Genomic DNA, 22,467 nt, shown 5'->3' on the forward strand with positions numbered 1-22,467 from the left:
CGCCTGCTCGCGGCGGCATTGTTCACTGTGCAGTCAGGGGCTGCTTTCAGAGACAGCACTTATGGGAGGGCCTCCGACTGGCATGCAGAGTAAAAACTGGACTCCTGGCTGTGACCCCAGCACCCTGCCAGATCTGGCTCCACTTCCCCGTTCTGCCTGAGTGTGTGTGGCTTCCCGCAGTCCTCACCTGTGTTCCGGCCCCACTCTGGCCCTTTTGTCCCTTCCTCCAACACCCCAAGCTCCCTCCTGCTCTGAACCCTTGTTCCTGCTCTTCTCTCTGCCTGGAATCTCATCCCAAGCACACTCGTGACTGGCTTTTGTCACCTTCCAGGACCTCATCTAGATGTCATTCCTGCTCAGAGGAGCCACATCCTTCCTTGTCACCTTCCCATCATGCCCTTGCGGTAGTCTCCTTAGATCACTCATCACTCACGGGAAAGGTTGATGTGTTTAGCTTCCCTGTGACTGTCCCTGTAGGTTCCTGGAACTTTTCTGCTGCACGGAAGAGATGGTCAGTAAATACTTGTTGAGTGATTTTGATGATGTTTGAACGATGTTGGTGACTACATGTCTGGGTACCAGTTTCCACGATAAATGAGAAGTGCAGATACCACACCCTCACCCGTCAGACGTTTCTTGAGTCCCTGCTGTATCAGGCATAGAAATTGAATTACATATGATTGGTCAGTCCCTCTGCTCCTTCTGTCCCTCCTTCTGCCCTCCTGCTTGCCTGAAAGCTTTCGTCAGATGTTCCTAGAGCCAAGCACTGTGCTAGCTACTAGGGGCGTAGAAACAGGTAAAAGAGTGCCTCTGCCCACAGAAGCTCACTGCACAAAGCAAGAGTTCCCTGACAGTGAGAAAAGTCAAGAAGAGCTATGGGCTCACAGTGGGAGTGTCTGCTTTTCTCAAGGAAAGGTGCCCTGAAATCCAGGAGGGCTTCCCAGAGGAGGAGGCACGCACGTCAACTGTATCCACAATCCACCCTAGGGGACCTTTTTATCCCACTCATCCCAGGACTCCACACTCTTCCCAGGACCGCTGTCCTCAGACCCGGCCGGACACATGACTTCTCTGGTCTCAGAACCATGCAGTTGCCCGTCAGGGTGTTTGAGGTGGGGGCCTAGCCCAGCAAACCTTTCTCCCCAGCGCAGGAATTCCTTCTCAGCCTCCTCGACCTCCACTCAGGCAGCGGATGAACTGATGGAGAGTCCCCAGTAGGTGGCGCCCGGGCACCGCCTTGTGCCGCGTCCCCTCAGGGATGGCGTCCCTGCCAGTGACACATTCTCAGAACACAGCCCAGAAACTCCAGCTTAGTCCTGGTCTGAATCCACTCGGTTTAGTTTAAAAGAAAGAATTAAGGGATGCCTAGTAAGAGTATCTGCTCAGAGGAGCGTGTTCTCTGAGAGAAAATAAACAAGGCCGTGTGACCCCCGTGTGGCACGCCTGTTGGTTTTGAAATACATCATTTGGCAAAAGAGAAAACAGAGCCTTGCATGGTTTTCCTCTTGATGGGATTGTCGAGGGCGCTGTTTGAACTCCCTGGTCTGGACCCTGGAGTGGAAGAAGTGCAGCCGCGAGCGGGGGATGCTTATACCTCCGAGAGCCTGGGGATTCTGCCAGGTCGTGGGGGCCAGACTTTCTGCGGGCTGGGAGCTACCTTCTGGTGTGCAGACCTCAAGGACTCAGCAGCCTCTGGGTCCCCAAGTCCTGTGCTGGGTGTGTGCTCGGACCCTCAGGGCGTAGATGGGGTTGAGCAGATAGGGGCTGGCAGTAACAAGGCAGCGGTTACTTAGCAGGTTGGGACCCAGGCTCCAGGCTGAGCGCCTCTCTGTGTTTTGCCTTATTAAGTCCTCACGGTGTCCCGGGAAATGACTGATGCCTAGGTCAAGGACTGTCAGTCAGACAGCAAATTTGGGTCAGTCTTCAGGGGAAAACCAAACCAAAGGATGACTATGGACAATGACATGTGCCTGGTCGTTTTTTATAAAATTAAACCCATTCTATTGAAAGACTGTCCTTAATTATGAAGCGGTGTTGTAAGGTTCCTTCACAAAGTGAAAGTTGCGCTGGAGAGCCCCCCTGAGCTCCAGCAGACGGCTCTCCCCTTCGCCTTGCCCCTGGCCCTGCTTGCCACCCTGGGTGGAACTCAGGGCGGCTCCTTTGCCCGGGGCTGCGGGTGGGGTTGGCTCCTGGGGGGCATCCACTTGAGGCAGAGACAGGCAGGTGCGGTCAGAGTGCACATTCAGCCCAACACCCCCGGGACTGGCCACACCCAATCTAAAGCCACATCAGCCTCCCTGTCTCTGTGGCTTTCTCTCTCTCGGCATGGAAAGTACCCTTTCCTCTGTCCCTTCAGGAAGAATGGGAGAAGGGTCCCCACTGCTGCTGGCTTCGGGGGACTACATACCATTTCTTCTAATTTCCTACACCCTGCCACACTGTTACAATAGCCTCTTTATTAAACCTTCCTTAATTAGCCAGCGTGACTATGCCATGTGCTTCCTGCTGGGGCCCCACCGATACAAAGGTAGGGGGAGACTGAAGGTTTGTTTTTCTTGAGTCCTTATTCTGCCAAAAAAGTAAGAAAGAAAGAAGAAAGAAGGAAAGCAATGGGAAGGAAGGAGGAAGGAAAGGGAGAAAGAAGAGCCAAAGGCCCTCTATCAGTTCCTTGTTTATTGATTCATTCATATTCATTTATGTATTTATCTCTCAATGCAGTGGGAGCAAAGAGCTTCCCTATACCTTCCAGTAAATTGCGCTTTTACCCAAGTGATTAGGAATTGGTATCTGTTGCTTACAACAGCAGTGAAATCCCCAAGTCTGGGAGCTTCTGCTGGGTGTGGCTCAGCTCTCAGGGAACCCACAGTGTGCATCCCTGCCCCCTCCGCCCCACCGCCCTCCCGAAAGAGGTCTCTTTCTGTCCAGCCAGGCTTCTTGCATAGCCTTTGAGTTTGGGCTCAGAACTACATTGGAGAAATAGCTGGACACCTGTGCCCCTCGCTGAGTCTGCATGGCCAGCAGCCTGAATGCTGATCAGATTGTGTTTTGTTCACCCTTGTATACGCACGGCCCCGGGAGGTTCCTCGTAGAAGAGATGGGGTGGTAGATAAATGGAGAGAGGACTCACATCTAGGGAACTGATGACACACTATATCATTAAGCACCAGGGTGAAGATACTGACAAGAAGTCAAATTTATAAAAAGACTTGGTGTCTAGCTGTGGAAGGGGTGGCTGGAGAAGGCTGGGGGGGGGGGGGAGGGGAGGGGAGGGAGCTGGTTTGTAGCCTGTAAGCTTGAGGTCCCAATCTGTGATTCAGTCCAGCACAGCTGGGAGCAGCAAAGGGCCCTTAAACACCAGATGCATCACTGGCTCATTCTTGCGCTGCTGCTGGAGTGGAGAATCTCTCCTCCTGCCCTCCCCCGCTCTTCCCACCCCCTCCTCCCTCCTCCTGGCCTCCCTCTCTTCCCTCTCAGTCCCTCCCTTCCTTCCTTTCTTCTGTCCTTTCTTTTCCTCCCTCCCTCCCTTCCCTCTCTCCTTCCCCCACCTTCTTTCCCTCCCACCCCTCCCTACATTGCCCCCTCATCTGGCCTGTAGTCATTGGACACTGCCCCATGCCAGGCACTCTGTTAGATGCCAGGGATCTAGTAATAAAACAAGACAGACGTAATTCCCCTTCCTTTCCTGTTTACAATCTCATGGAGATTTTTTAAAGCTCGCAAGTAAACAAATAAATAAAAAGGACTACACGTTTCGGTAAACTCTCCAAAAGAAACAAGGATCTGAGAAAACAAAAAGGAGGGAGAGGCACCTCCCTTGGCTGGATGGCCAGGGAGAGCCCTTCCTAGGAATGGCTCCTGAAACAGCCCCGGACGGAGGAAAAGGAATCCCTGTGAAGAGATGTTGGAGGCTGTTCAGGCTGAGGGAAGAGTGTGAGTGAATGAGGCGTGGCATGCTCAATATGGCGGAGTCTGGAATGTTTCGGTGGACTTAGGACAGACTTCCACAGCCCACGGGGAGTGACTGGGTCACTGAGGAGGGATAGGACCTACTTGGGAAGAAGCTCAGTGAAGCACTTGCCCTTAATACTCTGCTCGTGTCCCCTCACTTCCTGCAGTTTCCACACTCACCAGCCTGGCTTCTTGCTGCCAGCGCCTGGCCGAAGACTGCCTCTGACTTCTGAGTGCCCTCCTCTGAGGCACGCAGCAAGCCAGATGTGCCCGGGAGTTCGCATCCCTCCACCCAAGACTGGTACGCACCCCCACCTCGCAGGTGGGACTCCTTGAGGAGGCTCCTCAGCAGCGGCTCCCAGAGCGCTGCAGTGGGATTGGGCTCCGGCTGCGCGTGGTGCTCACGTGCTTGATGGTGCTCAGGTCCTTGTGTGGGCCGCCTGCCCTTTTCTGTCTCTGAGTCACTTCGCCACATCCCTACAGGTATTTCCTGAGAAGCCCTCCTGAGTAAAAACCTTGCCCTTGAATCCTGGGCTCTGGGACTGCTTCAAGGAGAACTCAAGCCAGGATACCAGTGGACTGCTGTTTTTTAGGAAAAATTGATTAGCTGTAAGACTAGAGCTTCAAATGCAGTTTTATGTGCACCCACACAGCCCTTTGCATTAACACGATGCCATCAGACACATTTTCCATTCTATTTCAGGCCCCTGCACATGAATTCACATCACACCAGCCTACTTGGAGAATCCACTTTTATGCTCAGAGGTACCAGGGAGCATTGGCTTTATGCTGTTGATCATGAAGGGCAGGCAAAGGGACTTGGGTTTAGAGAGAACATTCTCTGCTGCTTTATTGTTTGGCAAAAGGACTTGATGAGGACAAAGCCTTTCTTTGCACTGGACACACTCTGACCTTTGTTTTACTAGATTGATTTCATATCTAGAGTGCCCCATCTTGGATGATAAATTAGCAATAAAAAGCTCATCAAAATGTAATTACATGCAATGTGTTGAATAATGATCTCTTAAAAATTCCTATAGATTTGTCTGCACCTCCTTCCCCTCGTGGGGGAAATGAGCCTCAGCTGCTAGCTACTAGCCCCCGGCTCAGGAATGCAGACCCTAGCCACACTGTGACTCTGAGATGGGAGGGCTGGCTTCTGTCATTGCCCAGTGTCATCAATTGATCAATTGCTTTTCTGCATGTGATGCACATCTTTATATAATTTAAAGGGCCATCTCAACGGAGGTAGGAATACACAGGAAGTGGAAGCTCAAGGCAGAGTGAAGCCCTCACCTCCTCCATCTGCAGCAGCCTGTCGCAGGGAGGGAGTTATTAATTAAAATGTTAACTGCCCAGACAATAGCAGGCAGACCAGCATGGAGAGCGCCTGCGAAGGAAGCATTAAAGCTTTCATAACTGTAAATTCCCGGAAAGTTTGCTCCTCCTTAAAATAGGAAAACAGAACCATCTGTATCTCAGAGGAGACTTAACTGAGCTGTTTGAGTGTTGTTAGGCTTTTCCCAAGAAGCCGGGCTGGGGCTGGTTTCTCTCCAGAGGGCTGCTGCACTTGGACGGGGAGGAAGTCTAGCCTTATCCCTGGCTCTTAGCTCTTCCAGGAGTCCGTGAACCCTACAGCTGGGGCGACAGCGGAATATGCAAATGATTCCAACAGTGAAAATACCCACACTCATTTGAATAACTGAAGAATTCAATCATTTGAATGCCAATGATTATTTCTCCTGAGTTTACATTTTAGGAAGACAGTGCATCTGAATCCCCATGAGAGCATTAAATTGCTATCTAATTAGCAGTCCCAAATTATATATATTTAAAAGATAATTAAAGGTTTGAAGGCTGTTGGAATAACTGGTTATACATTTAAATGAATCACAAGAAATTTGTTAGTAATGTGAGGAGTTTTCTTTTATTTCTTACTTCCCTCTTTGAAGTTCAGTAGACCCAACCTCTCGGGGTTAAGTTTGGTAGCGGTAAGATAAAGGCAGATGGTTTTAATTATTGCAGCTCCAACCTCCAAATAATTATAAGCAGCTGTCATTTTTACATAATCTTAAATGATAAGACCCAAAGAATGCAAATAAAACGGTTGACACCATGGGCTTTTTGGCACGATAACTGAATTATGCCCACCACTGCCAGACTGACCATCGAGCTGCATTGTATCTCTGAACCTACTTCCTGGGTGCCACTTCCACATCCCCTTTGGGTGTTTGCAGGGTGAAGGGGACACCAATACAGTTGGAATATAAGGACAAGAAAGTAGTTGACTAAGCCAGGTAGGGCTTTTGCTTCACGTCCTTCTCAGCCTCACTGCCCCTTTCTCCTTGGGATGGGATCTACCCCTGTTCTTGCCCCAATGAGGCCCCAGTTGTCGATGGCATAGTAGAATGCCACCCAATCATTGACGTTTCTTTAGCCTATAGCTGGGGGTTTCACAAGGTTGAGGTGCTTGTGCAGCTGGCCAGAGCCAGAAATCCCAAATAAGTGGCTGGCCTGCCAGCCTCAACCCAGGAACCTTTGGGTTCAAGTCTGAAATGTGAGGATTTCTGGGCCTGTTGCTCCCAGGAAGGGCAGAGACCCCCTGAGGAGCAAGTCAAGGAGACACTGGCCATTTCCACTTAACCATAGCCGCAGAGACTTCTCCCATTTGGACCCCGTGACTAGAAAACCAAAGTCTGACAGACTGAGGCACACAGTTCACCCTAGGCAGCCCTGCAGATGTACTTTGCCAGAGTCAAGTCTAGAGCATCCTCTAGAGGGGAAGACACACACAGAGTGCTCCAAATCAAATCAAAAGACCAAGAGCCCAAATGCCTGCTTCTCACAGAAAGCCTTGCCTGGAGTTTCTAGATTTCTATCCGCATTCCAGGAGGAGGGTTTGCGAATAACTGGGCAGGTGCAAGCACTTATCTGACCCTAGTCCTGCAGCAGGCTTGAGAGTCCTATGGCTGGGATACTCCTTCCATGGAGCCGATTTCATCCAAGCTCAAATACAGACGTAAACAGTACATTCATATATATTTAATGGAAAGATTCCTCTGAGAGTTAATAATTTGAGCTCAGCTCTGCTCAGTGTGGAATGGCAGGGAACTGGTTGATTGAGATGCCAGGTCACCTTGCCATCCTCCTCCTTCTGTTGTGTCCTCACAGCACACATCTCAGGCAGCCACCGGGAAGCAGCCTCAGGTCCATGTTTGTCCATGGGGCAGAGCGGTCTCAGTGTCACCTGCCAGCTGTGTGACCTTGGACAAGTTGCTCAACCTCCCTGGCCTCCGTTTTCCTGAATGCTGAAAATGAGTACAAAAATAGTGCCTACTGTCTGAGAGTGTTCTGAGGATTAAATGAGTTCATGTTCACAAAAGGTCTAGACCTGGCCAGGCACATACTGTGGGTTCTGCATGTGCTTATTAAGTATATTCACTTATATTCACATCCTAATTTGTTCATTGACTCTGTTCACTCATTAAAATATTCAAATATTCATGGTGAATCTATTCCACCAGCCACTCTTCTGGGCATTGCAGGTTCAATGCTGAATGAGAAATAGCCTCTTTCCTGAAGATCTTGGAACCTAGTTGGGGAGACAGGCAAGTAGGCAATTAATTTGCAGTACAGTGTGATGGGTGTGGAGAGAGAGACCACAGGAGGCTCAGGAGAAAACAGGAAAGACCAGAACCAACTCTGCACTGGCCAGCATAGACCTCCCAGATGAGCCAGTGTCTCTGTGAAGTCCTGAGGAGCCACTGGATGTTGAGTTGGGGTGAAGGGTATTGGAAACTATTGGAGTGGTTGATACAGAGCCTGAAGGCAAGGATGATAACGACATTGTTAGCAGCTACCTCCATCTAGCTGGGGAGTCATACTAGTCAAACAGAGGCAGAATGATGGGGATTGTGGCATTCCTGAACATTGGACATCATCCTAGAGGACATGGGGAGCCATGAGGATTCTAAGCCAAGTGATGATTTTGGCTGCAGAAGAATCTCCCTGTCTGGACCCTGGAGCTGGAGCATGGACTAGAGGGGTGAAGTCCATGCAGAAAGGCTTAGGAGACACTCACCTTCATGGGGGGGGCGGGTATGTGGGGCTGAAACCAAGTTGATGGCAAGAGGGAAGGAGAGATACTACTCAATTTCAAAGACAAGGAAAAATAGAAGCAATACATATGGTCATTTGATGAGCCCCGGTTGTTTTGGCTGGCCCACTACCCCGTTTCTCTGATTCTGTTTGCCTTTTCAGCTTCTACTCACATCTCCATGATCACAGACAAGCGTAAGACTCAGAGGACTGAGTCAGCCTTGCAGGGGACCTTTGGTTTTCCTATGAGTCATGAGTGACATCAGAAGTCCCTTGGGCCTCTTCCGACCAACATGCATCCAGAATTTTTTTTTAAATATATGACTGTATTTCAGAATCATCTGAAAAGAAAATCAAACCTAAGCATTTTGCTGAGTCACCAGTCTGGTGGGCTGGATGGACCAGTGGTGGATGAGAACCTGTTCGGTTTGGTGATCAGGATGTGGCTAGGGGCAGAGAGCAGATGGATTGAAAAGATGGCCATGTGCATGTTTGTGCTACAAAACCCTGTGTCCTCAGGGAGACACAGATCAAGGGCCACCCCAGGGGAGAAGGGAGACAGACTCTAGCTGAAGGATCAGAGAAACTTCCATGGAAGATATAGGCACAGAGATGGACCCCTTTTTCTTCTCCTCCTTTACCAGTATCTTCAAAACTTGTAGCAGAAAAAGAGAAACAAAATAAAACTATCATGCCACATATCCCTCTAAATAAAATCACATGCACGTGCGTGCGTGCGTGCGCGCCTACACACACACACATTTGGTGAAGACTCAGCCATCTGATGGAGCCTGATATCATCACAGGCATCAGCCAGTGTCAAGGATAATGGTAGCTGGCTTGGAAGAAAAGACTCCTTCCCCTCTTTTCTTCCTCCGTTTCCTTCACTTGTGGATTCATTGCCAGCTTCCTGCCCTTCATGCCTGTCAGCACAAAAACCTTAACGTTGAGAGGGGTCTCTCTGTTCCAAACATCATCCCCCCCAGTGGAACCAATGGGACTAGAAATCTTCTCCCAGGGACTGAGCCAGGAGAGGTGATGGGAACAGGGGTGGCAGGCAAGGAGGGCCCATGTGCCTGACCACAGGAGGAAACCACACGCTAGAGAGCTCTCTCTGTGTGAATGGCTCGCTCCGGTGCCACTGGACAGCAAACATGCCACAGTTTTGTGGCACTGTTGGTTGATGCTGTTTTTTTTTATTTCACTCAAGTGAATGAATAAGAAAATTCATTGTCTTTGCAGTTTATGGTGCCCAACTACAGTACATGTTCAAAACAGCCTGACATGTTTCAGTACCCAAGGGTCTTTTGATGTAGTTAAGTGCTCAGGGGAATAATGCCAAATAAAGTTCTGTAAGTGCATAAAAAAATTTGCTTGTCAGATGTGACAGACATTTTCAAATTATAGAAGTCCTCTTGTTACCCTCGAGAGTATTTCCTAACGACTCAGCTGTCTGAAAGCTTTATATGAAATTAGCTTTGGACCATGGCACTGTCTGTGCTCAAGAACTCCAGGCAACTCTGGAACTTTGACATTCATCCTGAGGTTGTCCTGCATCTAACCTTTGCCCAGAAAACTGTAGTGTGGGTTTTTGTCCAGAGTGTTCTAACCAATCGGTGAGGGGAGCTGCCTTCCGGGGACCACACACACCCTTCCATTGCAGGTGGCATCGTGGTCTTCCTGCTGTGCCAGGGGCTGGTATTTTCTGAGCAGGAGCCCTTCACCTGACTCAGACCCCTGCAGACGGCTCCCCTGTCTTGGCCTGAGTCCCCGCTTCCCAGTCCCTGTGCTGGCACCCAAGGTCCTCCTGCCCCAACTCCTCAGCATGATTTGCATTTTTATGACTCGCTTGCTATTATTACAAGACAGACTGGCTTTCTGAGAACGGGAATTTAAATCCAGCCGCCATGTATCAGCCACACGGAAGCCTCCAAAACCGCCAGTGGATTGAGGCCACTTCCTCCCCACACACCATGGGGTGACTCACCGCCACTGAGAGGACACTGATTAAGATAAAGGTCATTTGGGTTTTCAAAGCAGCCTGTTAATTGTTGTTTTTTAAAAAAATACCAAGGCTGTTTTAGTTTTGCAGCGATCAAAAGGATTTTGTAATCATACTAGGAGGGCACGTAGAACTTTTCATCTTTGAGACACTTAAAAACATTAATTAATAAGAGCAGGGAGGGTACCTGGTAGAAAAAGGAAAAGGCTTGTTGTCTCGACATGCCCTGTTGCCTCTCTCCCACCTTCCGGCTGCTTTTGGACACGTCTTCCCCGCTTCCCTCGGTATATCTGGGCTTCTCATCTTCCCATGAAAACGAAGGATTGCATCCCCACGTAGACTCCTGGGGATGTCTCCCCTGGCATGTCTATGCCATCCAGTCATCAGACTTATCCAGAAAGGTCTGAGCAGCATGGGGTCAGACAGCCAAAGGACCAGCGCCGTTTTAATGGCAATCCTAGCTACCATGGTATTCTCCGATGCTACAAGGCTTCTCTGAGGCTCTGAGTCAGGTGTTGGCTGTTGGGCCTTGTACTGTGTGTACTGGGCATGCGGCACGATCCTAGCTCCATGCCCTCCCTATATTGTAATTGTTCTCAAGCTAAAACTGTGTGTCCCTGGCCAGTTTCGAGGCAGCTGGAATGAGCCAGCATCAAACAGAGGCATCAGTGGCTGGTGGGATTTGGCTTCCAGCGTGGTTCTGCGCCCGTTAATATGCCTAGTGCGGGCGGTCCTATGGGTGGTCACCATCCGAGTTGAGACACCCTTACGGGAGGCAGTGCAAAGTGTGGTGAAGACCGGAGCTTGAGCCACCCGGCAACGATGGGGTGGGATCACTGTTCTACTGCCGGGTATCCACCAGGCCACCGTGTGGCCTGCATCCCTGGACTCTGCATTTGCCTGTCTGTGAAGCGATCATCCCTCCGTGGAGACATGCACAGCGCTTAGCATGATGCCGGGAAGAAGCACACTCACTCTCCCTGAGGAATGCTAGCAAGTGAGAGGGAAGGTGGCCAGCAGAAAACATTTGCTTTTTTTTTTTTTTTTTTTGCCAAAGGCAGTCACTTGGAAAGCAGAACAGATTGGTTGCTACATTTTATGAATTCCTTGTTGGAGAAACAATGAACTTAGAAAACTGAACACCGCAACTACTTCAAAGTACTTTCCCTTTGGAACAGTCAGCAGAATGGTGGGTGGAGATCCCTGGATGGCTTGTATCGTGATAGTGCAATATTCTTTTTTCACTTCTTGCACTTTTCAGTATTTTCCACATTTTCTACAATGAGCAGTTGTTGCATGGATAATCAAGGGGGAGGAAAAAACCTTAGAAAATAGCAAGAGCTTAAACCATGTGGATTGTAGACAGGAGTAGCTGATACTGTTTCCACTGAGACGCCCCTTCCCCAGGGCCCTCTCCTCTAAGGCTGGACGTACCATGGCAGCCAGAGACCTTGATTTGCAAGTTCTAGAGAAGACACTATTGCTCTGTCACAGGCCCACCTGGCCGCCTGGCCTTGGGATTGCATCCTGTTTGAGACCCTTCCTTTTCACCTTGAGAAGAATGGACCACGATGCCTCTTTAAGACCACCATACTATTAAGAAACCTTTGATCCCATGAGCCTACTTTCCAGGGCTGAGGTAGGTGCTGCTGCGTCTCAGGAGTTACTAATGACCTTAGCAGTTATTGGTGTTTGCTGAGTGGGCATTTCTCAAGACTATTTGTCAAGACATACTCCTACTCAACTACGTTTTATGCATTTGCTTCTCATCTGAGCCCTGTGAGCTGAATGCTGTTACTTCCATCCTGTAGACCAGAAACATGGGGCTCAGAGAAACGCACACCAGCCCTGGAGCACACAGCGTGTGTATGATTAGAACCAGAATCTGACTCTAGGTCCCTGCTACTAACTGCTCTTCTGACCACCCTGAGTGACGACGGTCAACCACCATCCACAACGTGAGCCGACCGTTCTCAGCTTCTCCGTGCTTTCCCCAGGCTCACCTGGGACTGGCTCAGCACCTGATAAATGTTCCGTATCCTACAGCATCTGGGGTATGTGGGTGAGAAAGCGAGCAAATGAGGGAATGAACGGCTGAAGGAGTGAAGGAATGAAGCTTCCGGTGGCCGTCAGGCCCTGCTCTCGCATGCATATAGGAAAGATGTGCTTCCTTTTCTTCTCCTGAAAGGACCACTTCAGCCCCTGGGACGAGAGGAGATGCAGGCCTCGCAGAGGTGCAAAGAAGTTCATCAGCTGAGGACCGTGCTTTCCTTGGGAGAGAACATCTGCCCAGACAATGGCTGGCCCCCTGCCCGTGGCCACACCTCTGCACCAGATGGCATTAGCTTTGGGCAAGGTTTCTTCCTCTCCAGTTGTGGGCCTCCCACCCCCATCTCCTTCCTTCCTCTTGGCAGCATGGAGCGGCACGTACAATTTATCAATTATTAGCATACGCAATATGTGTTTCACAGAGGCTGCGTGGATGTGTGTAGCTGATTTCCTCTGGCCATCCCCCGCAAAAAAAAACACAGGAAAAGCAAAGCCATTTATTTTTTTCAAACCAACATGAACGTGGCCATCACCTCAGCCCATCCCATTATGCGTCCAAAGTCCGTCTCTAGGTAACCCACCGGAACACTCACATGCAGCCAATTAAACCCCGCCTGGCAGGTTCAGGCACGTGAGGCAGCCCCCGTGTGGCTCCAGCTTGCTCCCCTCGGGTGCCCATCGTGTCCCATCCTCCTAGGCCACGGGCTGGTTTGTGTGTTTGCCACATCTGGCCTTTATTTGAAACTCCACCTCAAAGTATTTCATAGCACAGAATATCTTTCCTTATTAAATTCTCCCCCACATATTTTTTTCATAAAACAGGCACCAAAAACTACAAACCTACCCGTGGCTCTCAAAGTATCTGTTTATAAACCTTTGGAAACCGTTCGCAATTCGTTAATCACATTTTCAAAGGAAGTTACAGTTTATAGATACACTAACAAATGCCATATCCGATGCCTCAGCCCCAGTAACGAGATCCTCACGCAGGGAAACGGAGCGGGGCTGGCGGGTCCGGGATGTGTCGCAGGCTGAATCCCGTGGGACAGGGGCGATCTGGCCTGGCCGTCAGATTTGCTTCTCGCTCTGTCACTCTTACAGTGTGGCCTCCTATGGGTCCTCTGGGGAGAGTAGACGCAGGGGGTCAGCCATGCTCAAACACCGTAGTCTATCCTGATTAACAGTGCGGTATTTTGCAAATCACTTTGTTCCTAAAGAACCATTAGGACTACTTCACTTAAAATGTACTTTAAAAGAGGTTCATTTACAAGGAAAAAAATGATAAAAGCATTAAATATATATAAGTCAGAACTCCAGTTACGCTTGAAACCCAAGTCGGCTTTAAAACAACATCTTTAAAAAGGGAAGAGGGTAATGTGGGGAGGATGTGTTGGCATCTGAAACATCTAAGGATACAAAGACTTCAGGTACAGCTCGATCCGGACACACACACCATGTTTTCGGAACTCTTACCGTCTCTTCTTTGCTTTCTCTGCACTGTCTTCTTTCCCAGGAAGACTCTCTCCAAGCAGAAGCAGAGTTGGTTAGGAGGAGTGCAAGTTCACACAACTCTTTTATCCAGATAAATCCAGGAAAGCATCCCAGATCGAGTCTCATTTGGTTTGACATGATTTATGTCTCCAGCTTGAACCAATCTCTGTGTCCTGGAGAGATGTGGGTCTCCTTACATGCTCAGGTCACTTGCCCACCTCTGAACCAGGATGGTCTTGCTTTCACAATAACTATATTTATGGAGCATATGCCAAGGGCTTCCCCTGCAAGGGTGATTGCCCTGGAAAATGTGAGGGATGGGTGGGGGCAGTGCATAGCGTAGGCGTCTTCTTCATGGAAGTCTAATCTCTAGCCTTCCGATGTGCTTTCTAAATGGGAGAAAAAGTAAAGGTGGACGTTGGGTCATTATGCTGACATGTACTCACCACCCTCAACCTGTTCTGTCTTATGCAACAGCCACTGACTTTTCCTTCTCTCAGAGTAATCCCTCTGCTACATTACTGCTTGATCTCTACAGAGAGACCATTAACAAAGACCCAATGGGAAGTGCTCCAGACTCGTTTCACATACCTGGTAAAGCAGACACTGTGGCGGGGCATTCCTTTTTTTATGTTTATTTATTTTTGAGAGAGAGAGAGAGAGAAACAGGAATTCCTAAAATGGAGTTCCAGAGCAAGTATCTCCAGCCCTGCCTGTTTCCCTCAGTGAGACTGACGTACTTAGGCTCCCTGGCTCGCGGACCAGGGACACCGGGAATGCTTCTTCACCTCGCGCTCTCAACTCTCCAGGTTTCCTGAATATCAGAAGTACAGGGTGCTGAATTTCTTGAGTGGTGGACATCCAGGAATGTCCAGAAGTCCAGGCTTCTCTGAGCATTCCAGAATTGCCAAATACCATCTGAAAGGACTCGGGTTCTTTAGCACAGATGTGGATATTTCTGCTGGGAGAGTCCCAGCTGACGTGGACAGCATGCAAGTCTTGGTGCTTAAGAAACACAGCAGGAGGAGGTGCACGAATGTGACTGTCTGACACCACCATCTTCAACAAACACCTCCTTCCGGCCTGTGGTTTACAGAGCAGTGACCCGCAGAATCACTGACTGGCCCTCCTTCATTTCTGGGAAATGACATAGAAGCCAACTGTATACAATGAGCCTGTGTCTTGGCTGACGGGATCATGGGTCTCAGGAACCATGCTAGCATATGAAGGATTCACTCTGTGCCAGGAATGTGTTTGTCAGTGTATATACACGATCTAGTTAATTCTCTCAGTCTACCATTGCCGCAGAGATACTGTCTTTCTTATTTTGCAAGTGAGCAAAGGGGAGCATGGAGCGACCACAAGGGGAGCATGGAGCGACCACAAGGGGAGCACGTGCGCAAGACCACGTGCCTAGTAAGTGGCCGAAACACTTTGTCTAACAAAAGACAAGTGGACCCTTACTGAGGATGAGGGAACATTTGGTGCTCAGGACCTCGGCAGTCTTTCTGAGTTTCTTTAGGAGAGGCTGAATTTACATGATGCTCAGCCACAAAAATTTTGTCAGGGGCTGGTGGTGAGTGGGTCTGTCCTGCCCACACTGGTTCTATCATCTTATCTAATGTGTCATGAAATTTTTTATTGAACTTGTGATGGACTCTTTTCCATTATGCATGGTGAGCAATAAATTGACCTTCAAGGGGCAGAATTAAGGGTGATAAATGGAAAGCAAGTCCTTGGAAAAGAAAGTAAGGTGTCTGATACACGTATTTGAATAAATAAATAAAGAGGTAATTTAAAGGAAGTGCTTCTAACAAAAGGACAGTGTAGACCTAGTGTTACATGGCCCAAGAAACTGTAATGGCTTTGCCCTTAGTGGCCAGAAGCTGGGCTTCTGGGGCACCTCGTGGCTCTCAGGAGGGTTCTTACCAAAATGGAACATGGGGGCCATAAGACAGTTAACAGAGGCCCAAGAGTGTCTGCCTCTCGCTGGTCAAAGGACATGTGGATTCTTCTCAGCATCGCTCTCCACCTTCCCCATCACACCTCCTCACCGCGAACCATGGGTGACAGCCCCACGGACCTCGTTCCTGTTTTTCCCACTTGGCCCCAGCCTGCGACTTGCCAGGTCCAGAGCTTCCGTGAACACATGCATTTTCCATAACAGGATCCAACCGTGAATCTGTTGTCATTTATAGCAGCTTCTCCGGGAACCACTTCCCTGCCTCTTCATCTGCAGTGGATCCAGTGTTGTAAAACTGACCATGAACATCTATCTGTTCATTGGAAAACCTGAGAGCAGGGAGTGGAAGGGGGGTTGACCCAGGTGATCCGAGGCCCCTGCCCCTTGGAGCCAATGCAGCCTTCCTGGGTGATGCAGTGGGCACTTTCTGGAGACGTCTCAGGGCTCCTGAAATACACTGGACAGGAAAAACAGGAGGGAACGAAAAGCCCTGGGCCCTGTGCGGCCCCACAGTGACTACCCTGCCTGGCCTCTGTCCCCTGGGTTCCACCCGGGGCCCGCTTAGACCTGTTTGGTCCAACACATCAGCAGTGATTTTCTCCTTCATGCCCGTGTGCCTTCAGCACTTTGTCTCCACATCAGCCAAACAGCGTCCAAAATGGTAACCTGTGGTTTGGGCGTCTTAACACACAGTGACACTGCATCTCATTTAAAATCTTACCAATTCAATCCAAAGATGACCAATTAAGAGACAAAAGCAAAAAAGAAAAAAATTATATATACATATATATTTTTTCCAGTATGCCATTGGCCATATCTTCTGAACTTGTAAAGGGGTTGCTTATCTTTAGCCTGCAGTAGAGGGCAGACTTTCCTACATTATAAACATCCCAACAACCAGCATTAAAGGCCCTGAGATACAGGACCATCCAGACACAGGAACCTCCAGTTGGTAAAATGGTAGGCTTGCAGGGTGACTAACACTAGTGATTTGGGGAGAAAAAACGAAAACCACTTCCCCAGTCATTAATGCACTCACTAGCTTTTCCAGAGGAATGCTCTAATGGCCATTAAATCTGACAGTGATTCCCAATTCCCACATCTACGCCAGCTAAGGGAGCCGTGCTTAGCTCAGTCCTGCTGTGAACAGCGTGATAGCGAGTAGAAGGTTCTGTGTGTCTACAAAATGGTATCAGGGTGTTGAGCCCAACTGTGGAGATCAGTACTTTTGTTTTCTAACCAAGGAGTTATGGGCTGGCTTAGGGATAGGAGGTAGGGGTGAGACAACTGTACCACAAAGGGCTATGACTAGATGTTTGGTAAACTGTGTCTGAAGCCCTTTAAAACTTTGGAGTAGAGAAGGATCTCCCCTGTTCTGTACACACGCCATCCAGGGGAGGGCAAATTTTGCCTTGTTTCTGGTGTGTTTGGGACCAATGGGCCCCGTAAGTAAATTCATATCAGGTAGAGTTGGCTTGTTATTCCCCGGCTCAGAGCAACTGGCCCCGGCTTCCCTGCTATTAAAACCCCTAGGACTGCACCCTACTGGGCTGCTCACCACTATCTCTCTACGCATGGTCCCCGTCGGAGAAATGAGGCTTGGGGAGATGAAGGCTACTGGGCTGATCATCTCATGGAAATATTTTCTTTTCTTTTCCTTCTCTCCCTGCCAGTACGAGGAGGGAAAAAAGCGAAGGAAACCTAACTACAGCAGTGTTGACCTCTCAGAGGTAGAGTGGGAAGACCGGGATGATGTGGTAAGTGACTGACGAGGCGGGAGCTCCGCTCTGCCCGTTCCTGTCCTAGGAGGTGGCCGCTGCAGGGACATGGAGACCATGGGCCCTTTTGATGGCATTTGGAGTTTATAACTCTCCCATTGGTTGCAACAATTGCAGATAGGTCAGTACCCGCCTCCTTTGAGCATTTGGCTAAAACCATCTCCTGCCAGGCTCTGGCCCTCCTGATGTGGATTAATCCAGACTCTTCCTCAGTGCAGTTTATGGGACCTGCTGCCCTCAGGGGAGCCTGGCCGGAGCCTGGCTGGGTAGCAGAAGGCTCTGCCCACCGCAAAGTCAGGGCCGCAATGCACTCATCGGGACAACATGGGCCAGCCCTTGTTTTTAGAGAGCGGCCCTGGGCTGTCGCACCTTCCCCATCCTGCCACACTGCCACAGCACACGTGCCTCTTTCTCATGCAGATTCAGCCTTCTGCACTGTATCAAAAGCTTTCCTTATGCCCAAGACTTAACCCTGTCTGTCTTCTTGTTACTTCCTCAATAAATCAGATTTGTTCGACATGGCTGCCTTTGCGTGAAGATAGGCAGACTGTCCTTAATTAAATTGTCACTTCCCATGAGTTCCTGCCTGGATCCTTGCTCTTTCCTTTTTCTGTGGTGTCTCCTTGCAGAGCCACGGTTCTCTGCTCACACCCTCCCTGATTTGTCCAGGGTCCCTTCTGCAGTTTCACCATTGAGACAGAAATGTTTCCGTCCCTCAGTCTGTCCTGCTTTGCGAAGAGCTGTTGAGAGAAACCATCTGAGTTCCCCAGGAGGGTTCCTGGGCCTTTCAGATACATGGCCGGCATCACGGTTCTCTGGCTGTCATTTTTCTTCTCTTCAAGTCCTCTACTCCCTGGACATCTCAGCTAGTGTAAATCTTGGATTCTCTTCCTTGCCTATAAATTGCAAGAGGTGTATCTGTTTTAGAAATTTAGCCAATTTCCTTCTTCATCTCTACTAAGACTCTTTAAACTCAAATTCAGACAAAATAATGTCTGGTTGGTAAAAAGCGACTTCCTTGGCTGCCCTCTTTTCCCAGGGGCTGGTGGCCTGATGTCGGGTCAGCTCAACGACCTCGTAGAGTTTACATCTCCTTGTTCTTTTAAACATGGTCGTTGGGGTCTTTATATTGTACTGCACCTAATGTCCATACCCTCCCTTTTTAACCTGCTCTTACTAAAAAGCAGGCTAGCGCAGCTGTGAGGGGCACCCCCTAGGCCTTAGCCTATCTGGGTTCAAGTTCATGCTGGCCATTTGCTGGCTGTTGATCCCAAGCACGCAGTTATCCTCTCTGTGCCTCATTTTGTTTTTTGTTCTTTTTTCCCTGTAAAATGAGTATGATGATAATAGTATCTACATCAGTTGTGAGTCCTAAATGTATAAATATGCCAAGTGATGAAAAGGTATTTACACCACTGGGTGGACATGGTGAGGGCCCGTGAGTGCTGGCTTTTCTTACACCATCTCATCGTTGTTAATCCTCAGGGGACCTTCTCATTAACGAAGATCCCATAGACTTACAGCTGCTAAGTTTTCTCATGGGTGTCTGAAGGGTGCATTCCATTAGTTTCCTTTCTCTTCCATCTTTACTTCATCCAGTGCTTTATTCTGACCTCCCTGGACCTTTCTGTTTCCTTTCCCAGAAGGCTGGAACCTTGTTGTTAACATGCCTCCCCATCAACTTCGTCTCATCCGTTTTGATTAACACAGGAAGCAAACTGGGATATGCTTGATCCTGCTTCAGAGTCCTTCCATCCAGGGAGCAGGTCCTCCACTCCTGAGCACAGAGCTGATGATGTTCTCACTTCTCCTTTGCATGTTACTGGAAGAAATTTATTACTTGGCTTGCTTTATCTGTCACCTGTGCTCCAGTTAATTTTCAATGAGCTAATATTTCCTCTTATTAATAGTGGTTTCCCTGCCCTATCATCTTTTCCCTCAGATTCCCACATTCCCAGCCTCTGGTGCATGCTCTTCACCTCCATCTGAGTCACAGGTCTGGGTTTGGGGAGGTCCACCTTTAGAATTCCCACTTCTCCTACACGTTCAGCGTTCTTATTCTGTTCAGATTGGTCTCTCGTTGTCTCTCCGGTTCGGGTCTCCTTGAGGAACATGGCGTACTCAAAGTGTGAATTCCTTCACCACCAGCGTATCTGGGGAAACCCAGGTCACCATTTGTCTCCTAGACATTTGCACTCCATTGATTGGAGAATACTGGAATGCATACAAAGCATCTTTGCGAAGTCTACACAGGATCGACCGGGCCCATATGTCCACCATTGGGATTTTTGTGTAAGTAGCAGAGGGCAGGCTTTCGGTCAAGATCTGGGAACGTACCTTGCAAGCAAGGCCCACTGAGGAAGAAGCAGTTTGAGTCTGCAGAGAACTTTTTGGAAGGAACATCTACTTCTCTTGGCAGCTTGACTCATGTCGAATAAAATGATGGTATTCCAAAAACAATGTGAGATCACATAAACTATTAAAACACATGCAAAATAGACTGGCTAAAATTAAAATTTTTTTAAAGAGGAAGAACTTACGAACCATTTAGAGGAGGAAGAGCAGAGCCGCTGGCCCAGGCTCCAGTGACGTAGGCATCACATCAACAGTACAGCGAGTAGGACAGACCTCTGGGGACCCGGGAGCCAAGAAGGGAGGCTGAGCCATCCACAGCCCAGCCTGAGTCACTGGTGTTGCTCACCTCTGGGAAGGAAAAATTAGCTTCTAAAATGATGTTTATTTTTTGGTTATAAATTCCCGGAGAAGGTTGAAGGAAGTGAGGATGATATTTTTCTTACTTCTGTTACCTTTTAGTCATTCCTCAACTCTTCATAGGGAATATGATTATTCGTATAAAGAGGAAAAAAAACCAATACAAATAATAGTAACTGCCATATATTTGAAGTCTTCCTACAAGCCACCTGTACTATAAGCGCTACATGTGGATGAACTGGGTTGTTCTATACCAAGGTCCTTCGAAGGAAGTGTTATTGCTATCCTCATTTTGCAGGTAAGGAAACTGAGGCAGAGAACTGATTGGTCCACGGGCTCACAGTATGGATTCCACCCTGAGCAGTCTGGCCCCAAAGCTCTTGACCACACTGTGATCACAAGAGCCCTTGAGTCCAAAAGTCCTTGGAGTCTGTATCAGTGCCTCAGTATCCCCATAGTATCCTCCCCTGAGTGGTGCAGCAAAGATGGGGAGGGGTTTGGGGGGGGGGTTTGGGGTTTATTTTTGCACCCAGATACTAAACAAAAGCTTTCAATGGGTGTTGTTGCACATACGGGCCTCTCTGATTCTGCCTCCAGTCCAACCGACATCCCTCGTGTTGCAGTGTGAGCCCTCCGGTCAACTCCCATTTCTCCTGGCCTAGGCTGAGTCTGGGGAATGTTTCCTTTGTGTCTCTTCTTTCTAAAGCCCCATAAACCTCTTCTCCTGGGGTCACTTTCCAAGAACTGTGCCCATTTAGGATGTTCCTTTTTATACCTACTCCAGTGTCTCTGCAGCTCATGCTTGAGCCCAGGTCCCCAAACCAAGCACAGCCCACTTGAGAGAGAGAGAGAAAGACACACACACACACACACACACACACACACACACACACACACACAAAGGGAAGGAGGGAGGGAGGGAGGATTTTGATTTTGTTGTACAGATGCTCTGTGCCTGAGTCTGTTTTCATATTCCGGTTAAACACTTACATGGAAATGACAGACCTGTTTATCTCCTACTTCTCCTTTCCCCTTTAATCTGTTGGCTTGGCCCAAATTGCATAAAAACATGCCCAAAAACAGGGCCTGCCTGGACATGCCTGCCGCCTGTGCACCAGGGAAGGTGAGGCTCCTATTCCAATGTGGATGACAAACCACCATTAGCCGGATGAGCTATCATTATGTACTTACACAGAAATCAAAGGTGGTCAGCAGATATCTGGGGGAACTTCCTTACTGAGCTCTAACAGGAGGAAGAGCTGTAGGCTCTCAGTGGGACCAGAAGCATGACCACCAGCTTGAACGTGGGTGCTTTGAATGGTCAGCGAAGCTGCCTCAGCTTCAGGGTGCAGACGAGAGAAACGGGGGGCCTCTAGGAAACACACGTGACCTGGAGGGGCCAGGGGAAGGAGGATGGCTCTCAGTGACCGGGGAGCCTGATCAGCGCTTCCAGAAAACTATTTTCAGCCTAGAGAGGTTTGACCTTTATTTTATCAGCCACACTATGATCAAAGCTGCTTTAATGTCACTGCATTATCACACTTGCATCTGATAGGACGAAAGAAAAGTATACCATTGATGCTCTAATTTGCTCTTCTTTGACACCATTAAGTTGAACATCTGCACACATGATTTTTTTTTTAATGACTACATAATATGCTAACCTATGGGCACACCCAAACTTGTTAGGGAATTTTCCTCCACCAGGCCATGTTCATTTCTCCAGTTGCTCATCACTATAATCCAAGTAGTGGCAAATTCAAGGGCTATTTGGACAGCTTTGAGCAGCACCAACGATCACGCCCTCCCTGGCCTGATTGGGACATATAACTTCCTTACTTCTTCGCCACTCTGCTCTCTGCTCCAGGCTTACCTTTGCCATCCTGTCTTATAAGCTAGTCCCCGGGGCAGTGGTGCCGCTGGATTCCCATAGGATGCGTGGGGTCAAAGCTCTGTTCTCCTCAGATGGAAAAGTGACATTTGTAGACTGTTCCAGTCTCACAGTGCTGTTCCCACCACTCAGTCCGTTGAAAAAGCACAAAACCCCCTTTCCTCTTGTGGCAACACGGACAGAAACCACCTTTCCGTCAGCCCCAGTTCACGGTACCTAATGGGACAGCCTACTGGAGAATTAAAACCTCAGGCTGTTGGGGCACCTGAGTGGCTTGGCTAGTTAAGCTTCTGACTCTTGATTTCAGCTCAGGTCATGATCATGATCCCCCTATTCATGGGATCTAGCCCTGCTGTGATCGCAGAGCCCGTTTGGGATTCTCTCTCTCCTTCTCTCTGCCCTTCCCCAACTCACATGCACTCTTTCTCTCTCTAAATAATAATAAAAAAATCTTTAAAAAAAAAAAACACCTCAGACAATTTCATGGTCAAGTTAAAAACTTTTCTTTGATTAAAAAAAATTCAGAAATAACATA

General features: G+C 48.8%; 1 protein-coding gene across 1 annotated transcript in view; it reads left to right on the plus strand.

Annotated features, from left to right (window-relative positions):
• CACNA2D3 (calcium voltage-gated channel auxiliary subunit alpha2delta 3) overlaps positions 1-22,467 on the plus strand; it is an 833,443-nt gene that overhangs the window by 640,298 nt on the left and 170,678 nt on the right. The window contains exon 20 of the mRNA XM_029917881.1: positions 17,225-17,308. Within this exon, the coding sequence (XP_029773741.1) occupies positions 17,225-17,308 (84 nt within the window). The remainder of the gene's footprint in view (positions 1-17,224; positions 17,309-22,467) is intronic.

Source organism: Suricata suricatta, chromosome 12 (assembly GCF_006229205.1).
Source record: "Suricata suricatta isolate VVHF042 chromosome 12, meerkat_22Aug2017_6uvM2_HiC, whole genome shotgun sequence".
In the NCBI taxonomy this organism is placed as follows: Eukaryota; Metazoa; Chordata; class Mammalia; order Carnivora; family Herpestidae; genus Suricata; species Suricata suricatta.